This window comes from Penaeus monodon, chromosome 38 (genome assembly GCF_015228065.2).
Source record: "Penaeus monodon isolate SGIC_2016 chromosome 38, NSTDA_Pmon_1, whole genome shotgun sequence".
Taxonomy (NCBI): Eukaryota; Metazoa; Arthropoda; class Malacostraca; order Decapoda; family Penaeidae; genus Penaeus; species Penaeus monodon.
Genome location: NC_051423.1, coordinates 14,741,616 through 14,756,185, shown reverse-complemented (window position 1 = coordinate 14,756,185; position 14,570 = coordinate 14,741,616). Strand labels below are relative to the sequence as shown.

The 14,570-nt window shown below is 38.8% G+C and overlaps 1 protein-coding gene across 1 annotated transcript in view; it reads right to left on the bottom strand.

The window, feature by feature from the left end:
* LOC119596980 (ubiquitin conjugation factor E4 B-like) overlaps positions 1 to 14,570 on the bottom strand; it is a 51,279-nt gene that overhangs the window by 33,828 nt on the left and 2,881 nt on the right. Inside the window, 11 exon segments of the mRNA XM_037946388.1 lie at positions 3,221 to 3,341; positions 3,502 to 3,690; positions 3,993 to 4,196; positions 4,393 to 4,545; positions 6,494 to 6,624; positions 10,273 to 10,354; positions 11,264 to 11,388; positions 11,977 to 12,124; positions 12,296 to 12,403; positions 12,656 to 12,747; positions 12,954 to 13,056. Coding sequence (XP_037802316.1) covers positions 3,221 to 3,341; positions 3,502 to 3,690; positions 3,993 to 4,196; positions 4,393 to 4,545; positions 6,494 to 6,624; positions 10,273 to 10,354; positions 11,264 to 11,388; positions 11,977 to 12,124; positions 12,296 to 12,403; positions 12,656 to 12,747; positions 12,954 to 13,056 — 1,456 coding nt within the window.

The window sequence follows — 14,570 nt, the reverse complement described above, 5'->3', positions numbered from 1 at the left end:
ATTGGAGAAGTCTTGCGACGAATCAGCAGCAAGGCAATCATGAACGTTGTCGGAGACGACGTTAGACAAGCCGTGGGAAATTTACAGGTGTGTGCAGGTCAACAGGCAGGGTGTGAGGCAGCAATCCACGCCATGAGAAACATCTATGAAGAACCGGATTGTCAGGCCGTACTCATGGTGGATGCTACAAATGCCTTCAACAACATCAACCGGAAGGCAACAATCCACAATATAGAGGTCAAATGCCCAAGCCTCGCACAATACATTAAGAACACCTACAACAACCCAGCAGAGCTCCACATAGTCGACAATAGAACAAATACTTATGAGATGATAGCTTCAGCCGAGGGCACAACACAAGGTGACCCCGTTGCCATGGCGATGTACGCCATCGGTCTCCTCAGGCTACAAACAATAATTGACCACACAACAACAGATATAAAGCAAGTTGCCTATGCCGATGACCTGACCGGAGCAGGGAAAATTGAGAACATAAGGAAGTGGTGGAATCTCATTGAGACACATGGCCCTCCACAAGGATATTTTCCGAACGCCGCCAAATCGGTTTTAATTGTAAAACTGGAATATCTCGGACAAGCCAGAGAAGCCTTCCGAGAAACAAATGTGATTATAAAGGCCGGCGGTGAAAAACACCTTGGGGCAGTTCTTGGCACAACAGCAGCCAGGGAAGAATACATAACAAGGCAAGTGGATGAATGGAGAAGGGAAGTGATAGAGCTGGCAGAAATCACAAAGAAGGAACCGCACTCGGCATATACCGCCTTCACCTTCGGTATCAAACACAAGTGGAACTTCTTAATGCGAACTATACTTAACATCGAGCCTTTATTTTCACCACTTGAGGAAGTAATTGTAAAGCACCTGATCCCAGCACTATCAGGTGGAAGAAATCCCACTGCCAACGAGAGAGCCATACTCGAACTTCCGCCAAAGCTTGGGGGACTCGGCATAACAAACCCGTGTAAAATAGCGGACATGGAGTTCCAAAACTCTGTCAAGCTCTCAGCCAGCCTAACTCAGGCCATAATAACGCAAGAAACATATATACAGCCTGATACAACACAACAAAAAACAATCAAAATGGAAATTACAAAAAATAGAGAAACAAAGCAGAGGGCACAACTTCAAGAACTAACCTCTATAATTACTGAGGATATGAAAAGAAGAATGAGTATGGCACGCGAAACCGGCGCTTCTAACTGGTTGACCAGTCTCCCCATCAAAGTCAAAGGGTTTAGTTTAAACAAACAGGAGTTTGTGGACGCACTTGCCCTGAGATATGGTTGGACAATAGAGGACCTTCACCAGCACTGCACATGTGGTTCGGCTTTCGACCCCAACCATGCCATGACGTGCAAGACGGGAGGCTTTATTTGCATGCGCCACGACGAGGTGAGGGACGTGACTGCACAAATGCTTGGCGAGGTGTGCCGCGACGTGAGGATCGAACCTCCCCTCATCCCCACAGAAGGGCGCAACTTCTCACTCCAATCCGCCAACACTGCAGATGACGCCAGATTAGACATCAGTGCCAACAGTTTCTGGGTACGAGGGCAACGGGCCTTCTTCCACATACGAATCTTCAACCCTATGGCCACGAGCAACCGATCCCAGGAACTCCTCTCTGCTCACACTAAGCATGAGAACAACAAAATGAGGGAGTATGGCGAACGCGTCCAAGAAGTCGAGCAAGGTACTTTCACACCTCTTGTATTCACGACTTCTGGGGGAATGTCACCGAGAGCGACGATATTCTACTCATCCCTTGCACAACAACTTGCAGAGAAAAGGCAGCAACAGAAGAGCGCCGTCGTTGCATGGATGAGGTGTCGATTGGCCTTCTCACTACTACGGTCTTCACTGCTCTGTCTACGAGGAACAAGGAACAAACCGGCAATGTACACTAGTCTCAAGGATTTAGATATAGAGGAAACTGTTGTAAATAGTAGAATAGAGAGAAATATGTAATCATAAACAAAAGTAATAAAGGTTAAAATACATCTCCCTAAAATAAGTTGGATGTCGACCACAGCCATTGGCGAGGACAGGGCCAGTGGACTGTTCTGTGAAATATTATTGCATATATATTTCACAACACAGAGACTCGTTTGAAACAAATAGGAGGTCGAAGTTAAAAAAAAAAAAAAAAAAAAAATGTGTGGTGTGTGAATGTGTGGTGTGTGTGAATGTGTGGTGTGTGTGAATGTGTGGTGTGTATGCATGTGTGTGTGTGAATGTGTGTGTGAAAGTGTGCTCATGAATGTGTGCGTGTGAATGAGTGCACATGAATGTGGGCGCACAAATGCGTGCGTGTGTGAATGCATGTGTGTGCGTGTGAATGTGTGCACGTGAATGTGGATGCACAAATGCGTGTGTGTGTGAATGCATGTGTGTGTGTGTGTGTGTGTGTGTGTGTGTGTGGTGTGTGTGAATGTGTGGTGTGTGTGAATGTGTGGTGTGTGTGAATGTGTGGTGTGTGTGAATGTGTGGTGTGTGTGGTGTGTGTGAATGTGTGGTGTGTGTGAATGTGTGGTGTGTGTGAATGTGTGGTGTGTGTGAATGTGTGGTGTGTGTGAATGTGTGGTGTGTATGCATGTGTGTGTGTGTGTGGTGTTGTGTGTGTGTGTGTGTGTGTGTGTGTGTGTGTGTGTGTGTGGTGTGTGAGTGTGTGAGTGGAGTGAGTGAGTGAGTGAGTGTGTGTGTGTGTGTGTGTGTGTGTGTGAGAGTGAGAGTGAGAGTGAGAGTGAGAGTGAGAGTGAGAGTGAGAGTGAGAGTGAGTGTGAGTGTGAGTGTGAGTGTGTGTGTGTGTGTGTGTGTGTGTGTGTGTGTGTGTGTTTTGAATGTGTGCGTGTGAATGTGTGCGTGTGAATGTGTGCACGTGAATGTGGGTGCGCAAATGCGTGCGTGTGTGAATGCATGTGTGTGTGTGAATGCGTGCACATGAATGTGGGTGCGCGAATGCGTGCGTGTGTGAATGCATGTGTGTGTGTGTGTGTGTGTGTGTGTGTGTGTGTGTGTGTGTGTGTGTGTGTGTGTGTGTGTGTGTGTGTGTGTGTGTGTGTGTGTGTGTGTGTGTGTGTGTGTGTGTGTGTGTGTGTGTGTGTATCTTATCTATTATAAAATTTTAGTGCAGACCAGAAATAAAGCTTCATTCAGCAACACTCATAAAATTATTGAAAATGAGACCTGGCCAACTTACGTAGCTTTTTCACCCATTCATCAACTTCATCCTGTGTCATCATGAGGCGGGAATCTTTGGAGACATCAACCAGAGAGTCTGGATGAAAGGGGTAATATGGGTCTACCTTTTCAAGGTTAACCTGAAAAAATAAATAAATAAATAAATAAATATAAAAACAGTAATGACACAACATTAAAAGCTGTTAAGAGGGAGATATTGATATATCCACACACAAAAGTGATGATGATAAAAGATCATGTATATAGACATCACTTATCCTATTACATATACTCTCTTACCCTGAAGCAAAGCTGCTGGAGAACTGAGAGTAGGTTAATTGTTGGGCCATCTCCAGCAACCATCTGCTCCTTCACATGGATCTGTGCTCTCTTCTCATTGGCTCGGATAATTCTGGCTATGTAAGCAAGTACTGGCTCACGGGAAGTGGCATTCACTAAGATACTGTAGAAGAGCTTGTGAAGAATGGTCTGTTGGGAACAAATGATTACAATTAGCTCTTAGCGTTCAGAAGATCAACTCTACAGCCATGGACTTTATTATACCTTCAAGTGAAAGGATACTTTTCCTATCAATTGCCAATTATATATGAGAGTCACAACAGATGAGGTAGACAAAGGAAAGGTGAGTGAATAAAGAAGATAGATAGATAATAAAAGAAAAGAAAGTGGGATGAGAGATTTAAAACAAAGTGCAAATGAAGAGAAAAAGAACGGAAAAGATTAAAATGAAGGACAGGATGCAAGCAAAATGATCCCTTGGAGCGACTTACAGTACGCATGAGATCTAATTCTCTTGCCAGATCCAGAAGGCCATCAGGAACTGTCCTGCTATTTCCCTGATGCTTGATGAACTTGTCCACCACTCTTGGGTCATCTTCAGCAAAGAGAGAGAGTTCCAAAAATGGGCCCAGCAGGGTGGTTGAGATGGACTCCCGCCCTGCAGACTGTGACTCACTCTTTGGAAGCCAGTTGCTCTTTTATCGCAAGAAGAAGAAAGTGAATGACTATCATCAAGAATATATTGTGTGTGATCACAATCTCAAAAAAAACTTCACTGCAAATAAAATACTGAGATAAAACATTGATTCAGTTTCTACAGCTCTATATCATCCTTTTGGAAAAAAATTGAAATCTTAAACAATATATTCAAATAATATACTGTGCACACACCATTGACACCATAAGGCTGCAGATTGGCCTAGAAGAATTAATCTTGATGTCTGTCAGTAAAACTAAGGACTCGAGGACTCTAATGTATGTGGATGATGTTACACTACAACTTCTCATGGCTGTGCTAAGACCCTGTAGGAGGGGGCTGAAAACCTGTAAAAAGAGGGGGCAACAATAAAAGTACTGTATAATCTAGCTGGTATAAAAGTACCTGCATTACTGATTAATATTTTAAATTAAGATCAAAACACATATATTGGTTTTGCTTTATTAATATGGTTTATGCAAAGATGACCTCACGAGCATTTAGGCATGTTCACACTAGACTTCTCTGTATGAGGATTCCCGGATAGCCAAACTATATGTCCATCAGCTACATGGCCAGATTGGTCACAGAGAAACATCAGTCCAGAGAAGACAAAAATGTCTACAGTAACCTCCTGAATGAACTACACATCTTAGATACTTATGGATTCTATGAATATTATCAAACACCCATTGAAACATTTCAAGAAGGAAGGCATTAAACTAAGAAATGCTAATCCATCCACTTCATTAAGTATAATGCATCATACCAACCTGCCAACTACCCTGATACCCTATATATATTTTAATGGAAAAAGAAAATCCAACAATAGTCTTTCCAATAGCATATACTGCTATTAGTGTAATCAGTTAAGTAGGAGATATGTAATTATGGCCTGATTAAAACTGAAGTTGGGAGGAAGCAAATACTAATCATGTGATTGCATTAATATTACTAATTCTTGATTGTGACACCTTGTGCAAAGCAAGTTTCTTGTTGATTTCATTCATTAATGTTATTTCTATCTTTCAGCTATCTTGATATTTGTGGATGGTATTCCATAATTGTTCTCTGGGTCTTACTTTGTTCACCAGGGTATAAATACTGTCTGAAGTGAGCTCCACATCCTAAGTGTGTTGAAGTGGGTGTGTGTTTGAATTTTAGTGAGATACCATTGTTAGTTGTAATAGACATTACATATTTCTAAAGTACAATTACACTTAATATAATATAATAATCACTGTTTAAACAATAAAGTATTAAGCTTCATAGTAATTATATTACAGTTTTTGTTTAGGCATCATCATCTCAGTTCCTTCACAGCTGTGGATGCATCCTGCTTTGTAAAGAGATCCCTGGACAGAAAAGACTAGTGTGATTGCCCCTTTAGTAACCTAGGATCTCACCTGTTCATCCACTCCTCGAGTAAAAAAAAAAAAAAATCTCAACCATCTTTATTATTGTCAATATCATTATCATTATAAACATAATTGTTATTAAAAATATTAATAATGAATACAGAAACTCAAAAAATTACAGAAAATTCAAGGAATTGAGTAAATAGGTAGGTAAGGCAGGCCTAGTGCCTGACTCCTTGTGATTAACCCTTTCCCAACGGGTAGTATTAATAGTGGCCCGGGCCCCGCTGCCGGGGGCTTATATCGTCGCCCTAGCATGCACGACCATTCATGCCAAATACCAGCATCCCATACTGTTTCTTCGTAATACTACGAAGATATGTTGTATTTTCAGTTTTCATTATTTTTTAAAGTCTCTACTTGCCAAACTTCCTGATAAATAGAGACTGAATGTATTTTTGTTGTTATATCGACTCCATAGTTGATCATTATTTAGTCTATAGTCTGAATAAAATAAGCAGTGTGCGGCATCATGGAGTTGAAATCGTCAGTTTGTTGCTTTTTTTTTTTTTTTTTTTTGTATAGTAAAAATAAGAGTGTTAAAAAGACTTAATCACACTTTCACAGGCAGAAAAATAATATTTTGCCATGATTGTAACAAAAAATAACTCATGGCATCTCCATACATACACCATGGCATGTACATACATGCCCCTTGCAGATAGTCTCGCCATGCCATGGCATGTGCGTACATGCCACCCATCAGGAATGGGTTAATTTTTCTGCAGCCATCTACGGGTAACAAGTCAGATGGGCTCTTTCCCCTATTACCACATCTTTTTTTCCTAGCACACATCAAGGGTCAAAAAAGTGCATTTTACAAAAAATAAAACATACAAAATAATGGATGATATTGAAACTTGAGCAGATCACTTACCTTAACAAAGAGAGGCTGGGTCTTGTGGGTGTGATTTATAAGGTGACACAGGAACCCTCGAGGTAGACCCTCAGTCAGTAATGGATAGAGGAGGAGTGACACTACTGGGAGGTCAGTTGATGTTAAGTTTCCTGCAAGAAATAGAGAGAGAGGCTCTTTCAGTGTTAGAGGAATTCCTTCCATGGAATAGGACTGAACAAGATAAATCAGAGGTAATTTCTATTTTATTACCACTTTGGGTACATAATGATCACTTAGGCTTAACTCCTAATCTACAAATGGCAAGCTTTTTGCCTGAATGATCATACCTCATAAAAGGCAATATAAGTATAAGTCTATCAGCTTACAGTGTTGCCTTATATTGCTATCTAGTTATCATATGACATATATATATATATATATATATATATATATATATATATATATATATATATATATATATATAAATATATAAAATATAAATATATAAATATATAAATATAAAAATATAAAAATATATAAATATATAAATATATATATATATATATATATATATAATATATATATATATATATATACATAATTATACATACATACATTATATAATGTTATATATATATATATTTTAATATATATATATATATATATATATATATATATATATATATATATATATATATATATATATATATATATATATATATATATAATACTTGAAAATTAGCCATCAGATGTCATTGTAAGTAATTCCTATCTCATTATCAGAGTGAGTATTAGACATAACTGTATGTCAGGTCTTTCTGCATCACCAGTGATTATATGACCCTTAGTGGTAGGATCTAATTGGCTGGAATATATTATAAAAGTGGGGGACCTCAATGACTGTTTACCAGTGCCACTCTACACTTTAACGAAGCAACACTTTTTTGAAGATGACCCAAAGAAGCTCTGACGTTCTTTGCTCCTACCCCAGCCGCAACCATGTCACTGAGCCCACTCTCTTGACTTCATAGGAAACAGGTACAGTTTGAGTCCTGGTGCCTATACTCTGGCTTACACGAATCGGAAGATAAATTTGTGCCAGAGAGGCATGGGCTTGATACCTGTAGTAACTTTAGAGGAAGAAGACACTGATTTTTTTATATGTCACAGAATGATACATCAATGGAATTTGGTTAGCCTTGTTGACCTACAGGTCTCTTTCCTGGGAAAGTGGGCATTGTTTGAAAGCACAGAGAGAATATTCCAAGATTTTTGGGAGTTCCTGGGATCAAGGAGGACTACATCGATGATATCTAACAGTGCTTTTTCACTGACAAGCTAGTATCTGACATCATGGAAGAGGCAAACCAGTTTGCCAAGGATTCTCCATACCTGCACAGGGAAACCAAATGCAAGATGATGAACATGTTACAATCAATGGAGTGGTTGTGGAAAATGTGAAAGAGTTCACTTATCTTGGAGCGGTTTTTACTAATACATATGATGATTCACCGGAGATAAAAAGAAGAATTGCCATTGCCAAAAACGCCACAGTTGCTCTCAATAACATCTGGAAAGACCGAAGCATTACCTTACAGACAAAGCTAAGGTTATTGAACTCATTGGTTTTCCCAACTGCGTCATATGGTTCTGAGTGTTGGGTGCTGAAGAAGATAGACAAGAAAAAGATCAATAGTTTTGAACTGTGGTGTTACAGATGATTACTATGTATTAACCCATAACTGATGGGTAGCATTCATAGAGGCCGGGGCCTCGCTGCCGGGGGCTTATATCGTCGCCCTAGCATGCGCGACCACTCGTGCCAAATACCAGCATCCCATGCCGTTTCTTCGTAATACTACGAAGATATGTTGTATTTTCAGTTTTCATTATTTTTAAAAGTCTCTACTTGCCAAACTTCCTGATAAATCGAGACTGAAGGGTATTTTTGTTGTTATATAGACTCCATAGTTGATCATTATTCGGTCTATAGTCTGAATAAAATAAGCAGTGTGCGGCATCATGGAGTTGAAATCGTCGGTTTGTTGCATTTTTTTTGTTTGTTGCATGGTAAAAATGAGTGTTAAAACCGACTTAATCACACTTTCACTGGCAGAAAAATAATCTTTTGCCATGACTGTAACAAAAAAAAAACTCATGGCATGTCCATACATACTCTATGGCATGTGCGAACATGCCCCCGGCAGATGGTCCCGCCATGCCATGGGATGTGCGTACATGCCACCTGTCGGCAATGGGTTAACTGGACAGAAAAGAAAACGAATGATGAAGTGCTGAGAAAAATAAATTGTAAAGACCGGCTGTTGGACATCTTGAACAAAAGGAAACTAAAGTTTATTGGTCATGTGATGAGAAATAAAAGTACTGAAAAAAACAAAAAACGTGCTGACAGGGATGGTGATAGGAAACAGAGGAAGAGGCAAACCGAAGACAAGACTGAGCGACAACATCAAAGATATTTGCGGGCTGACGATGGTAGAAGTGGAAAGAAAAGCGCAAGATTGAGTTGAGTAGTGGAGAGGTCCACGGCTGCTCAAACATGAGCATACCGTTTTTGAAAAAAAATAATAATAATAACTGCTAATGCCTCTGAATACCAGGTCCCAGCATTAGCAGCACTGACATCTGCTAAATACTCAGAGACCATGCTACATGACTGGTTCAACCAAATCATAAGCTTCCTCCATTTTGCTGACAATCTTTCGCCTCATGACCAAGGAGGTCGCTTTTGGAAGCTTGTAAGGTCTTCAGGATATATGTAGGACAGGAAAAGTCAGATATGCTTGCTTTGCAAGATGCTGTGGTTGACCTTTCAAGAGCTGCTGGATTCTTTGGGAAGGAATAGGAGTTTCAAGCCACTCCAACAGGCATGCTCAGCCTGCAATGGGTGGACAAAAAGACCTTTACTGATTTCTCCACTGTACACACCTTGGAGATGATCAACACCAATGAGGTGAACCAGAGAGGTGTAAAGATCATCAAGCCAAAGGCTGTCATTTTATAGTGAACATAATGAAGTATTTGCCAGTAAAACAATATGTTACAATGGCCATAAAGGCATTCTATTGTCTAGCATGAGTACCAAAACATCATAAAATAGCACACACATATAAATGGAGTCCAAAAGTCATACAAGAAATGAACTGCATTGCCATGGGAAACAATAGGTGGTGTAGCACGGAGTCGACTGCCCTCTAAAAATAATACTGTGGAATGATCCACTGTATGCAGATAAACCCCACTATGACAATTAGTGCATAGCGAGAAAAATCTGAAATCATCTTAACAATTAACCTCACACTCATGGTGCCAAAAATTTCTGTCACTTGTTTCAGTGATTACGGGCAACCATCTAGCCTATCTACTGGGGGGGGGGGTCACTGTGTACAGCGGCACTTCCCACCTGACTCATCTGAGTGAGTCATGACGCTTTTAGCCATACCTGTCATAATGAGTTGGTTTTTCAAGACACCTATAGGCGTGATGGCTATAAGAGGTTAAAAGTGATAGAAAAAATATAAAATGCTGTTACTCATCACTTCAGTAAGTTCATATACATTCTACATAATATCAATACAACATCAGAATTTGCCCCTAGCTTGTTAACTTCTTTACACAAACCTATGAATATCTATCTAGCTTTCCCACCTCTTCATATGATTCATATGAGTGTATTCTAAAATATACAACCATAGATGATACCAATTTTGGTATCAATAAAGGTCTCTCATTGTGAAGCTGGTGTTGTGTGATAAAGATATAATAAGTCCAGCTATCCTTATCTAATATTAACATACCTGAGAGAAGCAATGCAACATGTGCAACACACTGCTGACGAACATCTTGCAGTAATGATGACAATGGTGGAGAGCTGCTTCTCTGAAAATGTTGAAACAAAACATGAACACCACAACATCAAATGTCTATTAAGAAAGAAAAAAAATCCCTCACAAGCACATTGTACACATACACATTTACATACATTTACAATACTCTTTTAACTTTTGGTTGCTACATACAAGATGTTTATAGAAGATCAAGCAAGCAAACATGTAAGAAAAAAAAGAAAGAAAGAAAAGAAAAGAAAAAAAAAGATAGATGGAGGAGGAGGAGGAGGGGGGATTTGAGAAGTGAAACTTTTTGCTGATCATATTCAAGACCAAACGAGTGAACACGTGTATAGTATGTAGAGCTTAGACCCAGCTTGACCACGTATGTGAGAGTACAGCTTAGGTCTCTCTCTCACTCTCACTCTCACACACACACACACACACACACACACACACACACACACATGCAGTCTCCATTAGAGCCACTATAAAATCCACCCTCTCTGACAATTAAAATCATACAAAAGGTCACAATTAAAAATCACATAAACATACAATAAGAAACAGTCAAAATCACAGTTACATACAATAACATTAAAAATCACACAAACACTCAATCATATTCATGCTTACACAAAACCCCTTTTATCAATTCAAAATCACACTCGCATGAAATCAAAATCAAGATCTTATACAAAATCAAAATCAAAATTATACTAACACATAATCACTAAGGAAAATTTCATAAAGAATTAATCACAATCATATCACACACAGTCACTATCATAATGAGGCACACAATAACAATCAAAATTGCACTCCCACAATTACAGTTATAATCAAATAAACATCTTGATTAAGGCGATACATTTACAATTACAATCATAATCACACACATGGTCACATTCAAAATCACACACACACAGTCCAATCACATATGATATACATAAACACTTACCTTTGGATGAATTTTTTCTTCATTGTTTACTCGAGAGTAAGTTTGTAGGAGGTAGGTGAGGGCGGTAGCTTCAGGACACTGTAATGGTTTTGTAAGCGCACTAACATCTGAACTACTACTACTACCTGTAAAACAAAGAACACGGTCAAGATTCTCTTTAGACAAATTTCTGCCTGACATTTAGAACTCCCATTCTTTGAGCACTTCAGCCTCATATGCAATGTGGTATGGAAGCCAAAATAACTGAGCATTTCCAATGAATTGTTAGGATGGACTTTTCTATGATGATGCACTTCACTGTCATCCTATCAAAACCACCATTCTACAATCCTCATATATATCTTAACTTTATAGTAGAATCTGGGGAAATAGTTCTCTTACCGACAAGTTCTTGTCATATTAGCCTACATGTATCTAACCCCTACATATATCTAACCCAGAGTTCACAACCTAGTTTGATTTTGTACACTACCTACATGACCCATTCTATCTTTATGGATGTCCTTACAGTCAAGGGTTCATTCAGATAAGCTATTTGCATAGTGTTCAAACTCTCTGTCTGGATCTTGAAATATCTTAAAAGGTTTACTGTAATGTAAAGGAAAACACTGAAATTATATTTAACTATCACCATTGCTGTGTTACTCTCTTAATCTCTTTTTTGCAATTTATATCCGATTCTTCCAAATGTAAGATACTTCACCATTTCTTACCAGTAGGAGAGGCACTGAGCTCTGGAGAGTTGGATGAACAGTTGTTGCTATCAATAAGACCCTCTGGTAATTCACCAGAACACAGTCTCAGTGTAACGTCCATTAACACCTGTGATGTAACTTCAGGTTGTTTTGAACCTGGTGTAATCTGCAAGAGTAGTTTATTTAGATAATTGGATACTATGTATTATAACTTCTATAATGTTAATTAAGGATCACACACAACTATCATATTATGTAGTTTTCTATAGTCTAAACTATAAGAGAATTCTTTAAAATATGTACAAAACTTAAACTTCTGTGTTCCAAAATGCCTTACCTGAACTGTAAGTGGACATGCATTTTCTACTCCTTGCCAGGTGGCCTGAAGAAGATTGGACAGAGTTGCCCACACAAGTTCTTCTGTTACTTCTGTGGTGCTCACACTCTGTTTCAATGAAAGTACAAAAAAAGCCACATGATGTTTAAAACCATATAAATAATTCCCGGGAAATGCTTTAAAATTATAGAATTTAATTTCAAAGTTAAATCAATAAATCAGAACTTTAATCAAACAAATGTGAAGGTTCCATGAAAACATACCAGCATACAGTTCAATTAAACTTATCTAAAAATAATAATCTGAAAGACCAAGATAATGAAAGAGTAAGAAGAAATAAAAGAAACATACAGCACTTACCCTGTGTCTCTTGTTATCACTACGGTAATGAGGACTATTTCCTGTATCCATCATTGTTTCTCCTTTTGTTTCAACTTCCATAGGTTCTACACCTGTTATTCAAGGATTCATTCATTAAGAAGTCATGTACTCAAAAGTGCTTTACAAACACTTATCATCATGGTCTTACTGTAATGATGTGAGGTATTTATAGAGGCTATTTCAAATTCTAGATATATTAAATAGAATCATAATTCTGTATTATACCTACAGATAATATCACACTTTATCTGAAAATGAATATCAATCACTCTCTCACCTTTCTTGCATGGTGTTACATCCAACGGTGAAGGTGGTGGATGTCTCTTGGAAGGCGAAGTAATAAGAGATGATCCAGGGGGTGATGTGGACAACTGTACCCCCTACAATTGAGAATGCAGTTTAAAGTGAAAGTGCAATCACATAATCATGTGCTCGATTAGAAAATTTGGCTTATGAATCAAATACAAATGCCAAAATTCTTAAAAAGAAGAAGAAGAAGAAGAAGAAGAAAAAAAAAAAAATGGGGGGGGGGGACCTAGATTAACTCTAAAATGACAGTGTCAGAAATTTCTGTGTCACTTATTCTGGTGACTTCTCACAAATCTCCAGCCTTTTGACTGGGAAGTTTGCTGCGTATAACAGACCTCCCCAACTCTGGATGCTTTAACCCTTTGCCGACCGGGGCATGTATGTACGTGCCATGGCATACCTGGACTATCTGCCGGGTGGCATCTACGTACATGCCATGGCATGCCTGGACTATCTGCCGGGTGGCATGCACGCATGCCATGGTGCGCAAGTCCCGTATTACAGGGCATGTATGGCCATGCCATGAGTTTTTTTTTATATACATATATATACACATACATGTGTGTGTGTGTGTGTGTGTGTGTGTGTGTGTGTGTGTGTGTGTGTGTGTGTGTGTGTGTGTGTGTGTGTGTGTGTGTGTGTGTGTGTGTGTGCGCGTGCGTGTGTGTGTGTGTGTGTGTGTGTGTGTGTGTGTGTGTGTGTGTGTGTTTGTGTACATGAGCATACATGTGTGTCTACATGTACATACATGTATTTGTGAGTATTGCGGGAGTGGGTGGAGGTTGAGAGTATGACATAGATGTGCAGAATGGTCAAGTCAAGCAAAGGATCGGGGAAGAAGAAGAAACGAACGAACAAATGAGGGAAAGAAAGAAAGAAAGAAAGAAAGAAAAAAAAATCACATATTTATAAAAACACTGAACATAACATTATATCTATATGGAAGTGATCATATAAACCTGTTAAACTAAAGTTTAGCTTATAAAATAACTTGAAAAAAATGCAAAAGAGAATACAACAAAACCTATGGTTTCAACTCTATGATACCACACACTACTTATTTTATTAAGACTATAGAGCGAATATTGATCAACTATGGAGTCTATGTAACAACAAAAATATCCTACAGTCTTGAATTATCAGAAAATATGGCAAATAGAGACCTTAAAAAATAATAATACTGAAAATACAACATAGGTTCTTAGTATTACGAAGAAAAGTCAAGGGATGCTGTTATTGGGCAAGAGCGGTCGCGCATGCTTGGGTGACGATATGAGCCCACGGCAGCAGGGCCTGGGCCACTATGAATACCACCGGTCGGCAAAACACAGGCTTCAGGCTTGATCTGTTCTAAATGGTTTATTATGTGCCAAATATACATGAAAAATTCAAATGTTGATTTTTTGCACTTCTCAAGACTATCCTCAAACACATCTGTAACTATAATAGTCAATTTCAAAGAAAGAAACAAGAAAGAAAAAGAAGTAGTAGCAGATGTAGTGGATGTAGCATGAACATGATTAGACCATGGCCTATACTTACTTGGCCATTGAAAAAAATATCAGTCAAGCCGCCTAGGTTTAAC